The sequence below is a fragment of the Malus domestica genome, chromosome 08, assembly GCF_042453785.1.
Source record: "Malus domestica chromosome 08, GDT2T_hap1".
Lineage (NCBI taxonomy): Eukaryota > Viridiplantae > Streptophyta > Magnoliopsida > Rosales > Rosaceae > Malus > Malus domestica.
Genome location: NC_091668.1, coordinates 7,621,956 through 7,644,780, shown reverse-complemented (window position 1 = coordinate 7,644,780; position 22,825 = coordinate 7,621,956). Strand labels below are relative to the sequence as shown.

At 39.9% G+C, this 22,825-nt stretch overlaps 2 protein-coding genes and 1 long non-coding RNA gene across 3 annotated transcripts; all 3 read right to left on the bottom strand.

The window, feature by feature from the left end:
• Positions 1-1,154: 1,154 nt before the first annotated feature.
• LOC139198362 (uncharacterized) lies at positions 1,155-2,939 on the bottom strand. The gene is made up of 2 exons (XR_011583793.1): positions 2,604-2,939; positions 1,155-1,777 (listed from the first exon to the last, which is right to left on the bottom strand). It is a non-coding gene; the product is annotated as an uncharacterized lncRNA (long non-coding RNA).
• Positions 2,940-9,517: 6,578 nt separating this feature from the next.
• LOC103421129 (subtilisin-like protease SBT3) lies at positions 9,518-12,501 on the bottom strand. The gene has a single exon (XM_008359163.4). It carries the CDS (start codon positions 12,285-12,287, stop codon positions 9,969-9,971), a length of 2,319 nt encoding a protein of 772 aa, XP_008357385.3. The 5' UTR covers positions 12,288-12,501; the 3' UTR covers positions 9,518-9,968.
• A 7,130-nt stretch (positions 12,502-19,631) lies between these two features.
• On the bottom strand, positions 19,632-22,825 carry LOC103441108 (probable serine/threonine-protein kinase At1g01540). Its single transcript, XM_029106871.2, has 7 exons — positions 21,828-22,825; positions 21,465-21,569; positions 21,165-21,287; positions 20,916-21,086; positions 20,678-20,807; positions 20,390-20,599; positions 19,632-19,954 (listed from the first exon to the last, which is right to left on the bottom strand). The coding sequence occupies exons 1-7, from the start codon at positions 22,514-22,516 to the stop codon at positions 19,799-19,801; spliced, it is 1,584 nt and encodes a 527-aa protein (XP_028962704.1). The 5' UTR covers positions 22,517-22,825; the 3' UTR covers positions 19,632-19,798.

Below are 22,825 nucleotides of genomic sequence, written 5' to 3'. Positions count from 1 at the left end.
TGAATGAGGTTGAGTAGCGGTGGGCCTTAGGCGGACCAGCATGGTAGCGTGCAATATTGCATAGCCTCAGGCAGATATCAGTAGTTTGGTTCGCATAACCAAAGTCTGAGCTAACAATTGAATGCGCTTTATGAAAGCTTTTGCCAGGCCGTTTTGAGTGTGAATATAGTGTACATGATGTTCCACATCAATCCCTTTTGACATGAAATAATCATCAAAGTCTGTGACGTAAACTCTTAGGCATTATCCAGTTGATTCGACTTGATCGGATAATCAAGGTGGTGAGCCCTTAGCTTAATAATTTATGCTAGGAGTTTTGCAAATGCAGCATTGCATGTGGACAATAGGCAAACATGTGATCATTATGTCGATGCATCCACCAACACCATAAAATATCTAAATGGTCTGTATGTTGGTTGGATAGGTCCACAAATATCCCCTTGAATCCTCTAAAGAAACTTAGGGGGGTTGTGAATAATCTTTGTAATTGAGGATTGAGTATTCAACTTCCCCAAAGAACACGCTTTGCATGGCGGGAATCCAATGTAGGGAGGTAACCGATGCCCATGTGATGATTTGAGGATACGGCGTATCATGTCAGGTCTAGGATGTCCCATATGGTCGTGCCAAAGCAACAAAGTTCCCTGGAACTCAAGCACAAGGTCGGCCACATGGTAAGCTTCTATGCCTCGAATGGTTATGATGTACAACACACTCAGGAGATGTTTCAACTTCTCGTGAATACGCTTCTAGCCATATTCATATGGAGTGATGCAAAGAAATTCAAAACCATTATCTTCAATGGTTTCAACATGATATTGATTATCTCAAATATCTCTAAAACTCAGCAACGTTCTTCTAGAACGTGGAGAATAGAGTGCCTCTTTAATGGTTAAGATTGTACCACTGAACAACATGATACGGGCCTTTCCGTATCCTTGAATCAGGTTGGATGGGTTTGAAAGAGTTGTCATATGTGCTGTCTTAGGTAAAAAGTTAGTAAAATAGTGTCACTCACACAATATGGTGTGTGTGGTAGCACTATCAGCTAAACAACTAACTTCCCCACTAGACATACCTAGAAATAAATTGATTGAATTGGTCATATGCATAAATATAATTTGATCCATTCAATTAAGCAATTCAAGAAACAATATCCATAAAATAACAATCCATAATTCAAAACAACCAAAACCAAACAAATTTCCAAAGACTTAGAAAAAATTCTTCAAAATTAAACCATAAACCTAGAAATTAGGGAGGGGGTCCGGCCACTCTTAGTGGGTTCGGCCACTAGGGGTAAAACACCCTAAAACATGTCTAAAATTTATTCGTCTATAAGAGCTGATGTCTTATGAAAATCCGATATCTTCATGGATGTAATAGCATATTCTGGATGATCCACATGTGCAAAGTTAGACTCACGACGGGAATGAATAGCCTCGGGGATAGCTTAGCATACGCATGACCAATGATCATTTGATCCACAGCGGTAACACATGTTCATTGCAATGGAAACCAGTTGAACAGTAGCTTTTCCTTTGCTCTTGAAGTTCGGGGCCTAAGGGGCAAGGGGTGGATGCTGCTGGGTCACATTTCCTCCCTTAGGTAGGCCTTGACTCTGTTGACCTTGGGCCCGTGGTGGGGCTTGCCGCCCATTGCCACGGCCACGACGATTCTTTCGTCGTTTGTGACTGCTAGAGTTTGTCGCATAAACTTCAGGCATGACGTTCGAGCCAGTCAGTCAAGCTTGATTATTCTTCATCAAAAAGTGATTCTGCTGTTCAGCGAGAAGTAAAACAGAGATCAAATTCGAAAATTTGGTGAACTTATGTGCTTTATATTGTTGCTACAGGATAATATTGGTGGCATGGAAGGTCGAATAGGTCTTATCCAGGAGATCTTATTCGGTTAATTCCACTTTATAGAACTTCAGTAGTGATCGGATTCTACAAACTTCATAGTTGTATTAATTCACGGACTTAAAGTTTTGGAAGCAAAGATGTTGTGTAACACCCCGGCCTCGAATAATTTATTTCGGATAATAATTTTCATGGTAGGCCCACTTTAAACTCTTGAAAATTTTCTATTCAAAGTTTAAGGTTCTTTGCTTTTAATTCCTTAATTCCACAAAATGGTCGAAACCATAATGCTCTCACCAAACAAACCAATATTCAATTATCTTACCAATTTATTCTCTTAGCTCAAGACTCCAACTAACTATTAATTCTTGATTATTTAATCTCACTTATTTAATGGCTGCATCTAACGTCTCGTTAGATTGCCTACGTACCCTAAACAAGGATCAAGCCATTCGTAGTTCACAATTCATTATTTACCAACTTTCAAACATATTCCAGTAACCACCATATTCAACACTAACCTTCATAATCCAATTCATATCAAATGGTTACCCATTATAGATTCAAAATAGTGAAATTTACATGAAAAATGGCAACGTCGGCTCCCTGGCCGTGTGCCGCCACACATGTCACTGCCAGTGGCAGTCGGCCGCCCCGAATCGTCGGAAAATATCAACTATTTCCAAAAATTACCAAATTTTACAGGAAAGTAGATCTTAATAAGAGGAACAACTTTCATACCTGGGTTGAAACCTAGTTCGATCGGGAAGTGGCCGGAAAAACCCATGAACCATCGGAAACCCTAGAAATGGGTATTCCTCAATTCATCAAAATCGTAGCTCTGCTGCCCCAAATCTTGCTTGAGCATTGATCCAGGCCTCAAAAGGAGTTGAACAAGGGTGGTGGTGGACGGTATCACCTGCAAAAATGGCGGAATTTCCGCCAACACCCATAAATCCCGTTGGGGTGTTTCCCACCAAAATAAACCCAAATTTCTTCTAATTATAGGTGTAAATGGAAGAGGGAATGCTAAGGAGTTGTTTCTTGGTAGTGGTTTGCCTTGATTTGCCGAAAAAAAATGACCAAATTTGGCCACAGTTCTCATCAGGTCACCCGGGTCAAGGGATGACCCGTTTTCCTCTCTTTTTTTCCTTTCCTCATTTCCCTCATTTCCCTTCCCCCATTGGTCACCTCCCCTCCTTCCTTCTTCCTTCCCTTCCTTTCTATTCTTTTCTTTCAATCTTAGTTGTCCATCATTTATTTTCCTTTCATCACAGCCACACACGTGGCACAACTTATTGCTCTAGATTTCTGGAGTCTTCTAAATGAAATTAAAATTACCAATATATCCCTAACTTTAAACGTTAATAACTTCATCGTTATAATTCCGTTTCATGAACGGTTTTCACCTACGCGCTCGTGGGATCGTCCTCTATCCAAAAATATAAATTGTGACTTCCAAAGGTCTACGGATTTTAAATTATTAATTCTCAAACTTCAAACTTCATAACCAGTTTAATTTAAAACTAAACTCAAATGAATTAATATAATTTCTCCAAAAATAACATAAAATCTCAATAATACAAACCCGTAACTTTTAATAATTTTTGGAAACAAAACTTTAAAAGTTCTCGATTAAATTCTTCATAACCATAAATCGATTTATTTTCGATTTTCTCCACATTTCATAATTATGAATATATATATATATATATATATATATATATAATCTATATATTTAAATTTTCAGGGTATTACATGCTGCTGGTCGTGTCTTACTTCAAGCAAGTAGATGTTTTTCTGGTGATCGAGACGGTCAGCTAGAGCAAGCCATAGGTGCGTGGGTCTTCCTCTGTGAGGTACTCGGTTTGCAAAGCATCATAGATATGTCTTCGAATGAAGATCATTGCAGTAACTTTCTGAGCTTCGTTGACGAGTTCATTGTCGATTGGTTCCTTGATGATGGCTCTAAGACTCTTTGCAGTAAGATAAAGCTTCACATCTTGAACCCATTTCAGGTAGTTTATTCCAGATACTTCGAGAGTGGTGAAATCAAATCTGTTTAAGTTCAACATGTCCCTAAAACGGAGGGTACAATAAAACGTGGTTAGTCATATGGTAATCCATAAACATACATCGTAGAACATTCAGGTTTTATAGACATGTATTACTTTGAATGAAAACTTCGGATTTCAAAGGCACTAAATATGAAACTACATGTTCAATTTAGTTTTTATGAACGGTTAGTTCATAAAGGATAGGTTCTTGCAAGAAACACATAATGCAATATGCTGATTTAAATATAGTGGATTTGAGTTTCTTTGGGAACTCAAGTGTGAGAGTTTTGGGACTACGAAAGGATGTCAACGGTTCAAAATATAAAAAAAAATTATTGAATCGATAATATCCAAAAGTGATCTTCAGGTCAATAATTTTGAATTAATTATCAGATTAATGGATTGCAGGTCATTTTTAATTAATTCAATAGATCAGGACCAAACAGGGTCGATCGTGGAAGCAAAAATAATAATAACACTCAAGTTAAAATTATTTAAAATGCCAAAAAAATAGCATTGGATTTGAAAAACGATATCCCAATGGTATTTAGGTTGGGTTACGTGCATAAGGAAAAGCCTTAGAGGCTTTTGGGTTCGGGTTATGGTTGCAAAGGCAGCCCACATATGGTTGCAGGCCACGGGCCAAGAGACAGGAATCCCAGCAGCAAGCTGCTGGCGTGGTTGGGTCGCAGGGATTAAGCCTAGCCTCGTGGGCTGGCTGATTGTAACGCGGGCCGTGGCAAAGGTTCAACCTAGTAGCACAGCTGCTGGCATGGGCCAAGACAGAAGTACTAGCCCAGCATGCACTGGTGTGGGTTGGGGTTGCAGGCCCTTGGTAAGAAACCAAGCCAGGTTTATGGCCTGGTTATCCATAGAGGGGTTCATGCATCATGGGAAATGTTTTCATGCTTCGTGGACGTTCCAAATATCTTCTTTAATTTTAAGCGTACATGATTGGTAGAAAACAAATAAGAGCCTTTGATTTTTGTGGAAGATAGCCTCCTCCTACGATCTTTCAGTTCCTCATCTTCTGGTAAGAGCGTGCTAATAACGTGTTGTAGGCCTATTTAACTGAGCTATTCTAAGTGAATAGAGAGAGGAAGTCCGACGGTAGTGAGAGAGAGAAAAGAGATTTAATTGTGAGGTGTTTATTGTATCACCCATTTGTGCCTTTATTTATAGTAGTATGATAGGTAGAATCCTTAATCTTTTAGGATTACAACTCTTAATAGGTAATCAACTCATAATAGAAATATAAAAGATACTCCTAGATCCACTAGGATTTATACAATCACATTCCTATTCTAAATATGACTGCAATAATGTGTATAATAAAAGTAAGGGTAAATTACATAAAACTTAAACATGAAACTTAAACAACATTTTAAATAAATAAATAAATAAAATATTTAACAACATGAAACTTAAACAACATTTTAAAAAACATTTAGCAATATAAAACTTAAACACCTACTCCATGTTTTTTTTTGGCCCAAAGATGTGCAACAAGATCATGTTGTAAGTACTTATTTGTGGCACGGGAACGTATCATTGTATAGCACCTCATGTACTCATATATAGAGATACTACCAGTTCTTGGATTGAAAGGCAAATTAGGCACATCATATATTTTTGCATGAGCCCTTCTTAACCTATTTGGATCATCTTGGTCGTCATCGAACTCTCCATTAATATACTCATCTTGCTCTTCCTTCACAATCATATTGTGTAATATGATGCAATACATCATGATGGAGTCCAAATTTTCTCGACTCCACCCTCTTGCCGGTTCGCTGATGATCTTCCACCGTGCTTGTAGAATACCAAAAGCTCTCTCAACATCTTTTCGATATGCCTGTTGGTGTAAGGTAAACAACTTTTTGGCGTCATTCTGAGGGTTTGGAATGGCTTGGACAAGTGCCGCCCACATTGGTTAGATGTCATCTGCCAAGTAATACCCCATATTGTACTGACGGTCGTTGATGTAGTAGTCAAGTTGAGGTGCTTTACCTTCCGTCAGGGTATTAAAGAGTGGTGAACGCCTAAGAACTGTAGTGTCAGTTTGGAATCCAGGGACTTCAAAGAAAGCATGCCAAATCCATGTGTCATACGAAGCAACCGTCTCTAACGCAACAGTTGGCTTTCTCAACCTTCTGATGGGACAGTTCTTCTAATCCCAATGCATGCAATCCAATGACCTAATCATGCCCGAAAATCCACAGTCTTTAGCTTTACGAATAAGCCGATACAGATCTTCTTGATTTGGCTCGCAGAGGTACTCGTATTTGTAAAGCTGAACAAAATTCAGCAAGAGTATCAAGGCATGTAGACTCAGACATACCATGCGTTTCGTATCAGCTGGGGAGCCATAGGCCATCATTCGGAGTGCAATAGTAACCTTTTGATAAGGTCTTGCTTTTGTCGAAAGTATGGATTGACCTATTAGACATCACAAAGTAAACACTCGAAGACATTATGCCTCATCTGAAAGTGACGTCTGAAATCCTCTTCTGTGTACACCGAGTTGGGGTTGAAATAGTTGTTCATCAGATTGGTATGTGTCATCGCTCTGTTTCGTGGTTTGTATGAGCGACCAGCAACAAAGCCACCCTATTAAGGTTGTTCCTTAGTTGGCTGACATACCATAGTCGCAGCCATGGCTGGTGCTCTGTTTTGTTTGTTGCGCCTTACTTCAGCTTCTTCATTAGACTCCTCATCTCCTCATCTCAGCTGCCCCCATTTTTCTTCCAATTTGGATTTGGATGAGGACCCCCAGTTGGAATCCAAAAATGATCCGAAGTTGGAATTCATTGCAAACTTGAATTGAAATAGATTGAATTCAAAGGTGTGTGAATTATAGCCTAATATCCACCCTATTTATAGCAAAAAGAAAAATCAAATCTAACGGCTAGCTGACGTCACTTAGCCAATGGATTTGAATTTAAGTTGTAATTTTTAAATAATAAATTATGTTTGGCCCTCGGTTAGAGACGGTTTTTTGTGACAGGGCTAAAACGAGCCCTATGACCCTTTGGCCCTTTGTTGGAGATAGAGGCAAATATGGCCATGTATTGTTATTAAAATATTAATATGTTGAAGGACCAGAGAGCTAAAACGAGCCTTCTGGTCAGTCTTTAGTTGGAGATGGCCTTAACTTGCAAAAAAACAATCTAACAAAATGATGACGTTGACGAAGACCTGGATGTAGACGAAGACGACGATTTGCTGCAATGTTTTAAGAGAGTGCTTTGTTAGCACAGCATGTCATGGAGCTACAATCCGAACTATTCAATGAAAAGAAAGGTTCATGCACATGTAATTGTATTAAAAACCAATATTTCAAGTTTAATTAGATCGCATTCTTTGCATTAAGTACAAATAATGCATCATGCACCAGAATTTTGATTGGACCAACTATGTGTCATTTAACAAAATAAACCAACTTCCCGAACGTAGCCCGTATATAACCCTAGGTGTAGGTCGGTCCCCCTATCGAAACATTTGAAGGGTCCTCGGAGGACCTTTATAGGTGTTTTTCTGGCATTCGAAAGATCCCGTAACCACATTGGTCCCTCTATTCTATAGATCAGCCTCCGCATGTGAATTTGCTTGGTTCTAATTATGCTGTTATGTCACTTTCTAATTCCATCTTTTGTGTTTCTTTTTTGCTGGTCTACTGTGAAACACAAATATTTAAGTACCGATCTTTCTTTGGCTCCAAATTCCACCTCCAATTATTGAAGGGAAAATTTCCCCAGTAGCTATAACAGATGTTACACCAACTTTTGAACGGAAAGAATCTCCCTAAACTAAAATGTTAATTGTCTAGAAAAATACGAGGATCTTAAATTTTCATGTCATTTCAGATAAAGAAATTTTTTCACTTAAAAAAGTTGTTCTATTCTGCAGCCACTTCCAACATTATCCTTCCAACTTTTCCTTAAAGGGAACTTCGATGTTTTTACGAACTATATATACATGATATTGGTATAAAGCAAGAAGCAAGTCCATGATAGTACAAAATAGAGTTTAGGTAAATCAAACTGTAACTTTCATAAAAAACAGATCTTGCTAAAATAAAACGTCTACTTAATTATTTTTAATCTTGAAAAATGATTTCGTTAATTGGTTCCCATTAAACACTATTGGAAGCTATTTACGCACCAAATTAAAGCAAAAGTTGTACATTTACTCCTAACTAGGGACATCGTGGAAATTATGTTGACACATCCTTGTTTAAAACTGTTCCCTTCCGAAAATCAGATATAAATAGCAGGGTGGGCATAAGTAGGGATGGGTAACGGTTATAGCGGGCGGATAACCACGGTTATTTACCCATAATCGTTTATGCTCATACCCGCATAACCGTTTACCCGTTGGGTAATTGCCTAAACAGTTATACTCATACCCATAACCGTTTATAAACAATTAACCATACCCATAACCGTATACCCATTTAACCGTAACCGTTTAATACCCGTTTACCCATTTATCCTTTTTAACCCGTTTATCTTTTTTTTTTACCATTACCCATTTTTCACCCATCTACATGTTTTTTAACAACTTGAAAATTAAAAAAAATTGTCATAATTTTTTTTTTTTACAATTAAACACCGTTATAGGTACATTCATCATACATTTCCATATTTTAATTTTTTTTAAGTCCTTATACCATTCCAATAATTGAAATAATAGTTTACGGACGATATTTTTAACTGTTACCAATGAAGGTAAATATAATATTTGCTAAGTATTATTGGGTTACAAAAATTGTTTAGAAGACATTTCTGTCAAAGCATTTATATCAATTTCACGGTTACCCGCAAAGAATTTAAATTAATTTGGCCAATTCCTGATGATGAGAATCATCATTCCTGTAGCAGTGTTATTGAGAGAATGACCGATGAATTCCTTGCTAATTTATTGGATGCTAAGTATTATTGGATCGAGAACATGGTTTGTGTTAGTTTTACATATATAAAATAAATGGGTAAACGGTTACCTGTTTATAACCCCGGTTAATACCCATAACCGCCCATTTAAATTTCACGGGTAAATGGCTATACTCATAACCGTTTATTTATTTAAACGGTTACCCATAACCGTAACCGTTTAATTTAAATGAGCGGGTAACCGTGGTTACCCATAACCAATGGGTATTATAAACTATATGATTTTTTATTTTTTTTTATTTTTTTGAGTTGAGTGATATTGTCGTTAAGTTAGAAATTAGATTTGCCACTGATGGGATTTGAACATACGCCATTATGCAATGGTTTCTCTCCTCTTCACCACTGTAGTAGAGGATCCCCTGCAAACTATATGATTTGTCAATGATTATTAAAAATAAGCATGTTAGTTAACATTTACCCAATAAATAAAAAACAAAAATAACACTTAAACAACGTCATATATTTTAGAAAATTTAACCTAAAAAAATTGATCACCCTAACATATTACCCTTAAATGATAGAATAGTTATCATATAAAAGTCATAGAATCTGGCCATGCTTTGTTGACGGGTACGTTTATGGATTGGGACCATGGAAATTGTTCTCAGTTTTTGTCGATAAAACTGATAGACGTACGAGTCATGAGTGCGACTTTCACATTGTCTGCTACTAATATTATTCATTCGTCATAATATAGGACATGATTGACATTTCGTAAACTTACAACATGATATAAATAAATAGGTATTGATGTTTTAACAGAAATATAACAGTAAAACCTCATCTAAATCTGACGATCGCACCAAAAAATACTCGACAAACACAACACATGCATGCAACTTAGATAAACAATCAAAGTTGATTGTTTATTTGTTTCAATGTGACAAAGTCGTCTCCAATGATACGTTCATCAATAAACAAAGCTATATCCTATATAGACTAACAAACACATAAAACCTTCACCGACGATCTGAAATCGCTAGCTGCCAGCTTTAATTAATCAGACACCAACCTGCTGTTAGCCTGACATCCTATATTTGAAACTGTAATTTTTTATTTAGGAAGGGAATGATCACATGCTTGCTAGAACAGGCAAGCTATCTCTGTTGCGACGCTATCTCTGAACTGATGAGGCTTGAAACCACGACGGGGCTTCTCACCACATGTTGACCACCACTCTCCACCCAACTCAGATAACCAAAAACCACTGCCTCTTTCATTACTCTTGGTCCTTTTATACTCAGCACAAAGCTCAGCTTCTCACCCTCCTCCTTGAACTCCAACTTCTTCGGAACGACTCCAACCACAAACCCTTTCAATGGTGTCACGCTCGCAACGTAGGTCGACAGTCCCTTTCCTATGTTGGTCACCGTCCTCCGGAATTCATGAGTAGATTGTACGTCCGAATTTGAGTCATTTGAATTGAAGAATGCTATGAAAGAGGGGTAGTTAAGATCTAAGGAAGGAGTTGAACAGTTGTTCGAGACTGATTTAGTGATGGTTTGGATTTGCTTGTTGGTGTAGTTGAGTGCACAAAGAAGGTTAACGTAGTCGTCAATATTCACATCGTAAAGGAGCCCGGGGTCTAGGGCCTTGTTAGGGTTGACATGCCCGGCTCCGATGGCTAGAGGACTAGCTGGTTGGTTAGCGTATCCAATGTCTTTTATGGGGCTACCGGTGTTATCCAATATGTCTGATGTCGTCATCATGGCGGATCTAATAGCAGCAGGGCTCCATTCGGGGTGCGCACCTTTCAGAAGCGCAGCTATTCCAGCTGCATGGGGGCACGACATGGATGTCCCTGACAGTAGATTAAAATTACTAAACAAGTCTTTCTTGCCCACCACGGCTGCGGAGATATTTTGAGGCCATGCAGCCAGGACTAACGACCCTGGAGCCACAATATCTGGCTTCAGGGTCCACGGGAAGCTAGGGGACGGCCCTCTAGACGAGTAGCTAGTAACACTTGGTGCTGGTTTAGCACCAAGAAGTGTTTTTTGAAACTCCAAGCTTGCTTTTGGCTGTGAGTTGCTCTTGATGTAACCTTTGATCACTTCACCTTCCTTTGGACTCAGAAAGATTGCGGGAAAAGAGCTTTGGATGAACAACTCCAAATCTGTGTTGTTGGTAATGAAGATACCTCCGGCAACATTTGCGCTACGTACATTATAAACTTGATCGTTCAGCGTATCATTTTTGTCCTGGCACACGACGATCTTCTTCCCCACCTGCTTCAGTGTTTTCGTATTGTTACACGCATCAAAGAAAACAACCGGAAATTGGGTTGAAGATGAATTTCCGGGATAGAGAGTAGACCCCGTGGCAGAGTTTCCATTTCCAAGATGCTCAGTTCCTTCGAATTCCCGGTCAATTGTACCAGCTGCAACCGTCAGAACCCAAGGGATACCATTGTGCAAGGTAGCAAAGAAAGGTCCTTCATTTCCTGCAGACGTGGACACAAAAACACCTCTCTCCAAGGCAGAAAATGTTGCTATGGCAACAGGATCCTCATACAAAGCAACACCATCTAACCCAAATGACAAAGACAAAACATCCACTCCGTCTATAATTGCTTGCTCAATGGCAGCAATTATATCCGACGACAATGCTCCCTCATCCCAAAGCGCCTTGTACATGGCCACATGCGCCCTAGGAGCCATGCCGCTGGCAACTCCTGGGGCGTAACCAAAAAAAGATGCCCCTGCCACGTAATTTCCTGCGGCAGTAGACGAGGTGTGGGTACCATGCCCTTCAGTATCCCTTGTTGAATTCACTTCAATGGTCAGATTGGGATTTTGGGCAATGAGCCCTTTGTTAAAGAACTTTGCCCCAATCAACTTTTTGTTGCACAATGAGGAATTGAATTGGGTGCCACTTTCACATTCTCCTTTCCATCTTGGTGGGATTTCTGACATCCCATCTTCGTTAAAGCTTTCACTTTCTGGCCAAACACCCGTGTCCACCAACCCGATGATCACATCTTTGCCGTAATTCGAAACCGGCCATGCTCCGGATCTGGAGTTGAGGCCAAGAAATTGAGAGGAGTGAGTTGTGTCTTTCATTACCGGCAAGTCTTTCACTGAAGAAATGTAGCCTAGAGAGCTTTTTAAGGCCTCAAGCTCGGAAGCAGTGAGACTCGCACTGAAACCATTCATGACATGAGTATAACTATAAATGAGTTTGGAAGAGAGGGCAGAGGAGGAGGAGGTCCCGGCGGTGATAGGCGTAAACTTGCCTAATGTGGAGTGTAATGTTGCCACGTACCATGAATGATGATCAGAAAAGGCTTTAGGCATCATTGATGAATCCATGTGGATGATATAGTTTTGGGATTGAGCAAAGGTTGAGACAATTGCGAGGTGTGAGATGGTGGTAATGGAAAGCCAGAAATACAAAACATGGTAGTAACTAGACATGGATGTTGAGCACAAGGGAGGAAGTGAAAAAATTAGAATACAAATGGATTCGCAAAGTTTGTAAACTTATAGGGTCGTTTAGGAGTTACGGGAAGCAATGAAATATATAGATATATTCCTCATCACCATCTGATTATCTCAACTTGGTGTATATGGGATCGACTATATAAGTTGTAGGGGACCCTTGTTATACATCATCTTTATCTATTATTCGTGCCCAATTGCCCGTGCATGTTATGGATAATATATGGACTGCTTAACCTCAAAAGTTAATTACATACTCCCCTAATCTAGAGCCGACACGCGTGCAAGCTAATCTTGTCCGTCGATGCATTAATTATAAGCTTATTCTCCTGACCTAGAAGACTGCTACAGTTAGATGTGCATACATGCGTGAGGTAATACTTGTAAACCTCTTAATACGTACATCAATGAACAATCAACACATACACCGACGAATGAGCGTAGCATCCTTCGCCCTAACATATGGACTCTAATCATTATGCTTCTTAACGTTTAGAACGCTAGATCTAGACCGTTCATTTGACAAGGCCTAGGAGACCATCTTGTCATTGTATGGACCGCCACAAAACAAGGGCATATGGTTAAAATGGCGTACCCAACGCGTGCCAAATGCAAGTGGAAGGAAGAAAACACAGTGAACCCATGTCCCTATCACCTTCATGTTCGAAGAGAAATTTCAGGAGCATTTTGGTTTTTTCTTTCAAAGTTAGAACACATAACAAAAACATTACTTCACTTTCACCCAATTTGGGATCAGCATGAGCTGGACTGTATTGTATTCAATTGTCGCATTTGAGCCTACCATGTACCCTCAATTCCACAACTTGGTTACATCCACTACAAAAATAATGGTAACAAACATGGAATAAGAGTGAATTTTTCTAGCGTAACTATTGCTAAAAATGACAAATAATTGTTTGTCACATCATTAGTAATAAGCTACCCTACTAACAACCACACTTGGTCATGACTATTGGTTGTAGCCCAACCCAAGACCTAATCACTTTTGATTGCAACGAGCTACAAGGAGACCTGGACCGACCGACCACTTACATAAAGACAATCATTTTGACTAATTATATTGTGCCAGCTTGGATTTGGCACATATTATTGCACAAATTATGTTGTTATTACCATACTGGGTTAAGCTTAAACTGTATTAGTTTACTCTATTATTATGTTCAAAATACAAGAACCCACATGCAATCATGCATCATTATCTTATATGTGATCACTTCTATGATAAATAAAAAGTATGCTGACTTATAAAATTTGTGATCGAAAATGACTTGAATTTTCAATTTCTTTCATCCCTCCAAGGCGAGGGTGACCCAAAGATGTTTCAGTTTCCACTGAGGCCAAATCAAAGAAGAGCCTTATATCTAGGGAATATGGTTGCTTAGTGCAGAGAATTCCAATGGACCACTGTAGCATCTTCCCTTATACTGGCAAAAACACAACCAATCAAGCATCGAGATTCTATAAAAAGCAATTTTTATGAATGGACGGTGCATTTTGATGATCATCTTGGCCATTCTCAGAGTCAACTACTGGTTCTGGTTGTGAACCTTTTCAATGTGAAGATCAAACCTGCATACAAAAACGTTACTTGCAAGAAACGGAATCCCTAAGTAAGAAGTAGACATCCAATGTTTCAAGAACATATCTACACGCACTAATTCGTAACATCATAAATAAATGACATGATATGATGCTGTTTAATTTTCTAGCATAATGTCGCATTATAAGTCCAAAATGTGACTAATTGGAGGTAAGTCTCTCTCAATGTCTCGTGGTGGTAGCACTCAAAGCAACTTTCTTTATGTTTTCATTACTGAAAATAGAGAACTCAATATGTAGCATGTGGTCTCCACTCTTATATCTCAAAGCAAGGGTTATAAAGAAGAGGTACTTTCACAATTTTTTTGTTTTGTTTTGTTTCTCACACATCCTCGTAATCTTTAGTCATTGAATTAAGATAAATCAGATAAAATTATAGTAAAATATTAGGGTTTGAATTGTTACTAATAAAGAAAATTGCTTACTCATACCAACAGAATCAAACAAAATCAACGAACAAAATTTAACTAAAGTGTATGAGAAGTTAAAAATTGTGTGACTATCGTTTTTCAATATTTAAATTTCCAATCATAATTAATTTGGGCTTGCCGATTGAACCCATCAAACTAGATATTTTGGTATGATCCACTACCACTAGGCCTCCTCAAATTCAACCTTTAGAAATCGGCTACCCATTTTGGTATAAGGCTCAACATTCAGATACGGTGTTATATATTTAGCCCAATTGAGTTCAAACAAGGACCCATGACAATAAAATTGCAAGGGTAAGAGAACAAAGATTCGAGCGATAGCGTGCACAAAAGTAATCAAAATCATGAGTAAACTTTTGGGTGGCTTTGACAAAAAAAAAAAACTTCTATGTCAAGTGTTTATATCTTTCTTATCGTAGTTAGGCGAGAGAATACACAAATGGGTATGTAAGTTTTCATTAGTCCGGATTACAGTCCGACTTTATATTCATTAGATTGGTAAATAAATAAAAAGGAAAACTAATGAAAAGGGTTTGAAAACTTTGAGTTTTAATGATAAGGACAAAATAAAGGGTAAAGTGAATAGTACCAGGATTGACTTTTTAATGTAAAAATGTGGTTTTTCGTTGTAAAAATGTGGTTTTTCGTTAAAGTGAACAGTACCAGGTGCTTTTCGTTAAAGTTCCCTAAATAAAAATAGTATTTTCTCAATTTTATTTTAACCGTTCATTTTCTGTACTATTGAGTAGTCCGGACTGTTAAAGAAAAATTGTTACAAACTACATAATAGGTAAGTTTAGTTTCCCTCGGCTTTGACATTAAGGCATGCAGATTGGTTTTGACAGATAGGATTAGAACTCCAAAAGATTAAAAACCAATGAAAAGAACAAAAAAAAAAACAGAAGAAAAATGCAGGATATCAAGTCAGACAAGGCCTGTCCAATCTCTCCAAGTAACAACCACATAAACCATTAACCCCAGTAAGCTTTTGTTTTGACATTGACAAAATCGACCAGAAAATTGCATTCTAAACACGGACCTTGAACATAACGTTTTGTAATTAAATATCAACAATGGTTTCTTATAACGCTCGAAAATCCCTCTTACATCACGATCACACTTCTGTTGTTAATGCTGCTGCAGATCAACGATGCAGTATCGAATGTTGAGTCCGAATCTTTCTCAACGCACGAGGCGTGGCAGAAGTCCACCTTAAAATCAGTGTCGTCTTCGTCTCCTGCAGAAAATGATGACAGTGAAATGTTGCTGTACTCATACAGCCATGTCGTGCATGGATTCAGTGCCAGGCTTACTCCTCAGCTGTCTAGATTGGAGATATCCCCAGCTCATGTTGCCATGTATCCCAAGTCTTTTGGAAAGATGTTCACAATTCACAGTCCCAAGTTTCTTGGACTTAGACAGAACCTCGGCTCACGGCCTAATGCATCATTTGGCCAAGATGTGATATTAGGAATTATTGATACAGGAATTTGGCCAGGGAGTGAGAGCTTTGGCGATAAGGGAATGTCAGAAGAGCCAATAGGCGATAAAGGAATGTCAGAAGTGCCAATAGGATGGAAAGGCGAGTGTGAGAATGGAACTGCACTCACCCCGTCTCTCTGCAATAAGAAGCTCATTCGTGCTCTATCTTTCAGCAAAGGGCAGCTGCAGACCAAAGATCATTCCTATGATTTGCCGAGAGACTCCTTTGGTCACAGAACACACACACCATCGACAGCTGCAGGCAACCATGTATCATTTCTGATTCGCCGAGAGACTTCTTTGGTCACGGAACACACACATCATCGACAGCTGCAGGCAACCATGTGTAATTTCTGATATGCCAAAGGCACGGCAACAAGGGTGGTGCCGCATGCACTTGTTGCCATGTACAAGGTCCGGTATGGGCGACAGATTCAGAAAAGAGTGCAGCTAGTGATGTGCTTGCTAGGATCGATCAGGCGATTTCTGATTGTATGTCACTGTCTCTTGGCTTCAACTTCCTTACTAGAACGCTATAATTGCCATCGGTTCTCTTTCAGCAGTTGAGAAGGGAACTGTTTTCGTATGCGCTGCTGGGAATAATAATGGTCCTTCTGATAACTCAACCTACAATGGAGCACCCTGGATCACAACAGTAGGAGCTGGCACACCTGATCGTACTTTCAGTGCAACCTTGACTCTAGACAACGGCTTCACAATTGAAGGATCATACTTCCTCGAAAGCATTTAAATTGTTGATAAACCGTTGTACTACGGGGAAAGACTGCGAGCAAATCAACATGGGGCATTAGATCATAAAGAAGTGCCTTGAAAATCAGTCTTCTGTGATAATCCCAAGGGGGGTAACATTGATGGATAACTGAAAGAGGTAAAGAACGCAGGTGCTTACGCTGCAGTCTTGATGTCAGATACGTCAGACTTCACCATTCCTGATTTGGTTCTATCTCTTTGATTAAATAGTATGGAACAAGAGCCAATGCAACTACAGTTTAAACCCTTACCTTTGTGCACACCAATTTGGGGACAAAACCGGCACCGCAAGTAGCGCCTTCTCTTCAAGAGGATTAGACCCCGTCACTCCAAGCATTCTAAACCCAACATTCTTGCACCTGGGGTTGATGTGCTCGCTGCAGTTGCACCTAACAAGTTGTTCATGAAGTAAACAACTATAATTTGGCATCAGATTATCAACTAATGTCAGGGGCATCACTGGTAGCACCCCATGTTGCAGAAGTTGTAGCTCTGCTAAAGGGTGTATACTGCAAATGGAGCCTTTCTTCCATTCAATCAACGATCATGACCACAACGTACAACCTCGACAATACTAGAAGCGCCATAAAGAATTCGGTGCAAGTCACATTAACCTGAACATAGCCATGAGTCCCGGACTCGTCTATGACATGGATGTGCATGACTATCAAGTTTCTATGTGACCTCGGGTACACTACGAAGCAGATGAGCGCTGTTATCCGACGAAATCAATGGAGTTGAAGGTCACAACCTACTAAGCTAAACTACCCCTCTTTTATAGCCGTTTTCAACAACACGGACAACTCTCCGAAAGAGAGAAACTTTACTATGGTTGTGACAAATGTGGGAGATGATGCATCTAGTTACATTGCATTTTTGGAGGTTCCGAAAGGAATGAAGATTGCAGTGGAGCCTAGCACTCTTATCATTCACCGGAAAGAATGAAGAACAAGGTTTCGCGTTAAGGGTAGAGATCAATAGCAACGCTCCGAAGGTGACATATAGCTATCTGAAATGGATTGATAAACATAACCGAATAGTATCAATCCCTGTATTGGTCGTAAATTACTAGTTCCTAAATCATGAAACAAACAAATGTTGTTTTCAACTTTGGAAGTTCGAGGGCAGTCGTCATAGTTTAGAATTGCCGGGTTTTTTTAGGTCTAGCTGCGGCTGGGATTGGTGGGTGGCTTTTTGTTTTCGTTTTTTCTTTGTTCTCCCCTTCCATCTGCTGATGTTTCTTCCAATTTTTCTCTCTGGCCTTCCCATTTCTTCAACCTCCTTTTGTCTCCCTTTCCATGGCCTTGCTTTGTTTTTCAGCCATGTTCTCTGTTGAGTTTGTGTGTAGAGTTCCAGTGTTGTATCCGGCTCAGGTGTCTCCCACACCACCATGTTCTCCTTGTTGTCTGCCGTTTTCGACGGTGTTGCTTGGGATTTTCTCGGAGCTTCTTTCATATGATTGGCTTCTCTCTTGCCGACTGTCTCTTGTTGATGGCTGTGCAGGTGGCGCATGTGGAGGGGATGTTCGGCGGTGGACGCGGATCTGGTGGCTGGCTGGTTCTTGGATCGATGGTGGAGAACAAAGTAGATGGTTCTCGGTTGTTCGTTTTTGTTTGGGCTTCACCGTTGTTGGGCTCATTTTCTGTGTTTTCTTTGTTTTTAAGCCCGTTCTTTATTTGTTTGTAGGAATAAATTGAGCCTTTGTTTGGTTTGTAAGTGTGTTTGTTTTAATAAAAGTTCCTCGTTAGCGGTCCTTTTAGATCCCACTTCCAAAAAAAAAAAAAAAGTGTTGACCTTAGTCACTGTTTTTCCGGCCTTGCCGTGTGGTCTCTCCATGCAAATAAAATAACTTCAAAATTCATAAAATTGGCAAAAAATATTAACTAATTTTCATGTCAGATCGTCTCTCAGCTTTAAGACATTTGCATATGTATAATCAATCTTGTACTTAATTTAACAAATTACTTTCTACCGTTATTTAAAACATGATATTTCGCAGATGAACTTGTCAAATATTACTAATCCTTGCCCAAAAGTGACAACTTCTACGACGCAGTAATGTCTATAGCTTTGGGCAAAACCTCGGATGTAACGGGGACTTATCTAACGCACGTAATGAGAGATGCATAAGAGGAGATATAGTCCCAACTTCTATTAGGCAGTAATGTCTATAGCTTTGGACAAAATCTCGGGTGTAATGGAGACATATCGAACTTACGTGATGAGAGATACATAAGAGGAGATATAGTCCCAACTTCTACTAGGCAGTAATGTTTATAGCTTTAGACAAAATCTCGGATGTAACGGGGACATAGGACTCTAGTGATAAGAGACACATAATAGGAGATATAGTCCCAACTACAAGGTAAATGTGAGAGGCGACCCTCTTTTGGCAGACAAGTCACTTTTAATGTGCTGTTCTCTTTTAGTAGCTTGCATTTTTATGGTTTATGCGACGTGTAAACAAAGACCACAGATTTTCCGTCCAAAAGCGAAAGAAAACAAAATTCGAAACTACCAACAAATGCTTTTGGTGTGAGGTCTGGCGTGGGACCTAAAAGAAAACGAGGCAAAGATCAGAAGGGCCGGAAAGAAAGAAACAGAAGGAAGGACAGCCTAATGACTTTTACATTAACAACAAAACCAGCAAAACCGCATAATTTGAGGGGTCCAAGGGTTTCAAATGCCTTTGTGCACACATATGACATCCTTAGCTGTCAACCTATGACAGAATGCAGTAGGGCCCGAATGTTTCTAACTAAACCCTAAACCTACCACGAATGCCGTTGGTTTCGCCTCTTAACTGAAATGCCCTAGTGAAACCATCGGTAATTTTCGTTCTTTTGTCAAAGATTCAACAATGAGAAGTTACAGCTTACCTAACAGAGCGGAAAGACCGTCAAGGAACAAACTCGGGCGATAAGACTGCGATGGAAGACTCGGTATTTACTATTTTTCTGAAAATTTCCTTATGACTGGCTCTTACGCAATAACTGAATCACCATAACAGAGCAGGTGCTGGATAATCCACCGAAGTGCAAGCTCATATTGACATGAATGGGGCTATACAGGGGAAGTAAATAACAGCTAACTTAATTTAACTTGTCACCTAGACATAAGCACAAGGGCAATACGAGGTGCGTCGATTCACCTTACACATGAAAACTGGTGATTGGTGAGGAGCTAATGCTCTTCTTCAACTTCTTGCTTTCTCCATAATGGCTTGTTAGTTTGGGCAGCACTCTCATACCCGCTACTATCACCCGATTCAATCACATGCTTGTCCATCCTTCCAGCGTCATGTGGTGAGCGTCCATATTCTCTTCCAGCCCTGCGATCCTGAAATTATTTGCACAAATAATCGTGGATGAGAAACTCGAATACGCGCTTTCATGTTTAAACAGTTCACGTGAAGCCAACACGCCCATTAGTTCATATTAACGTAGTGTAACATAAGTTGCCAACACGCAAAGCGCAACAAGTGACTGAGATGTTTACGAAATACGCTAGGTTTAAGTTTTCTCATCATTCAATAAATTAGCATTTAATGTGAAATCTAAATATCACGCCAATCCTTCATGACGTAGAAATGCTTGTACTTTTAGCTAAAGAAACAGATAAAAGGTTTTCGGTACTTGCAGAATGCAAGTCTATGAAGACAAATAACGAAACAGGTAGAAAGCAGTTTCAAACAAGATGTAGCATCATAAACCAGCTAGAAAACAGACATCCAGCTGGCAAGATTAATTAGGGAAAGAAATGAATGCAACTTACATCTCGGAAAGGGAAATCATCGGCTTCAAGCATATGTACCACATGCCCCATTTTAGGCCTCTTCTGAGCATTCGGGTCCACGCAACGCAGTGCAACCAAAAGAGCACGCTTCAGTGCCCTGGAAGAAGGCTTCTCTGGTAACCTTGGATCCAAAACTCCCTCAGCATTCCGATTTGTAACCATTGCCTTAAGCCATTCAACTAGGTTCACCTGAAGTTTGATCACTAATCAGTACCAGTTTTTCTGGTTGGAAGACAACGTTATCAAGTGAAGATCATGAAAACAAACCTCTCCTGGAGAGCGGCTATAGTCCACTGGGTTTCTCCCAGAAATTATCTCCATTATGAGAATTCCGAAACTATACACATCACTTCTCTCATTCAACATGCCAGTACTGGCATATTCTGGAGCAACATATCTACAAAGCAAAATCAAATGTGTGATTGAAGTGCGCCAAAACAAGATTCGAAGTACCCATTCTCCAGATAGTAAGCAAGTAACAGTTACGTAGAGAGGCTAAACTCACCCAAATGTTCCCATCACTCGAGTTGTCACGTAACTCCTTTCTGAGCCAAGGAGCTTTGCTAAGCCAAAGTCAGATACTTTTGAATTCCACTGCTTATCAAGTAAGATGTTGCTAGACTTAATATCACGGTGAACGACCTTTGGCTCAAGACCCTCATGCAAGTATGTCAACCTAAAACATTTGCAGAGTTTTAGTTATGATAAACAACAAAGAATCGAAAGAACTGAGATCATTCAGTTTGAGGAATACCCCTTTGCTGTACCGAGTACTATATTCATGCGACTCTCCCACGTAAGAGGGCTTTTAGGCCCGACATCTCCATGAAGCCATTGTTCCAAATTTCCGTTGTCGACATACTCATATACAAGCATCCTACAAAAACCCTACTGCATTAGCACAATCATTTAAGGAAAAGATAATAGGTAATCCAAAAAGAAGAAATAATCACAAGGATTCTTAACAAATTAGCCATCAAGAGAAGGTCATGCATTAAACAAGAGATCGAAAATCGAAAGTATACACAATATAGCAAATGAAGATCAAAATTACCTATGAGCTCCTTCAGCACAATAACCAAGCAACCTCACTAAATTCTTATGGCGAACACGGCCAATCGCTTCAACTTCGACCTTAAACTCCTTCTCGGCTTGTCCCCTGAACCAAGCGAAGTAAAATCATCAAGCTGTCTCATGCCAAATTACACAATACAAAGCTCATGCAGCAGTTAGAACAAAAATAGTATATTTTCCCCATCCATGAAAAATCTAACAAAATTACTAACTCCCCAAGCTAAAGGTCTCAAATTTCCCAACTGGGTTCTTAGTAAACATGATCGTAATCTCAAATTAACCATAATTAGTACGAAATTAAGCAATTACTGATAACTAAATTTGCAAAACGTAAACTACATACTTGTTGTTAAGCAGATTTTTTATAGCAACAATCGTATTATCCTCCAAAACACCGCGGTAAACAATCCCATAGCCGCCTTCACCAATCACATTTTCGTCGGCAAACCCATTAGTGGAATCCTCAAGCTCTCTGAGAGTGTACCAATGTCCCCACCCCAAGTGCGAAACCTCCGGCGCGGCGATCATCCCCTGGTCCCCAGACCGAGCCTCCCCGCTGCCATGCGACGACCCACCGCCGCCGCCCTTCTCCGGGTACGAAATCTGGTGGTCCTTTCCAATCTCAATGTGAATTCTCTGTCGGCCACCGCTCCCAGCCGGGCTGTCGTGGTGATCGTCCTGCTTGAGAAGCAGGGGCTGGGCTCTGGCGGAGTCCGAGTCAGCAACCGGGTCAGGGTGGCTCTGGTGGTTGATGGGTTTCGGGTCCGGCTGCGATGGGTTGTTCCGGAAGTCGTCAATTCGGATTTCTTGGATCTCTTTGGAGACGTTCGGGATGGCGGAGGAGGTGTGTGTAAAGTTCTTGGCTTTCGAGGAGCTGCTGCTGTTGCGGCGGGAAGTGAACCAGAGCGAGATGAGGAAGAGGACGAGAACAATGGCGGCTCCAACGCATATGCCCAAAACTACCCACAAATGCAAACCGAAAATGGAGGTCCTCTTCGAGAGCTGGTCGTTCAAAAACGAGTACCCGGACATCGTAGACTGTAATTTCACTCCTCCTCCTTCCTCACAGAAGAAGAAGACTGCTTAAAGAGAGAGAGGAGAGAGAGAGTGACGGTGGGGACTAAACAAATGGGGAAATTGAGAAATTAGGTTGGTGGTGGTGAGCTCAGCTTTGAGCGAGTTGGGGATGAGAGAGAAAGTGAGGAGAGAGAGCATGAATCAGATGATGAGAATGCTCCAGTAGCTACTGCTGCTTCTGCTACTGTATGCTTTTATTGATGTATTTACAAATGTAAAATCTAATTTCGTCTGTAACGTGTAAAATGCGCACGTATTAACTAC

Bases quoted from the DNA above. Each gene is read 5' to 3' on its own strand.
- LOC103421129 (XM_008359163.4), bottom strand. From the start codon at position 12,287: ATGTCTAGTTACTACCATGTTTTGTATTTCTGGCTTTCCATTACCACC.
- LOC103441108 (XM_029106871.2), bottom strand. From the start codon at position 22,516: ATGTCCGGGTACTCGTTTTTGAACGACCAGCTCTCGAAGAGGACCTCC. The intron at 21,087-21,164 runs GTATTCCTCAAA...CAAATGTTTTAG, and splicing joins GTACTCGGTACAGCAAAGGG to GTTGACATACTTGCATGAGG. The intron at 20,600-20,677 runs GTTTGTTTTCAT...ATCAAACTTCAG, and splicing joins ATAGCCGCTCTCCAGGAGAG to GTGAACCTAGTTGAATGGCT.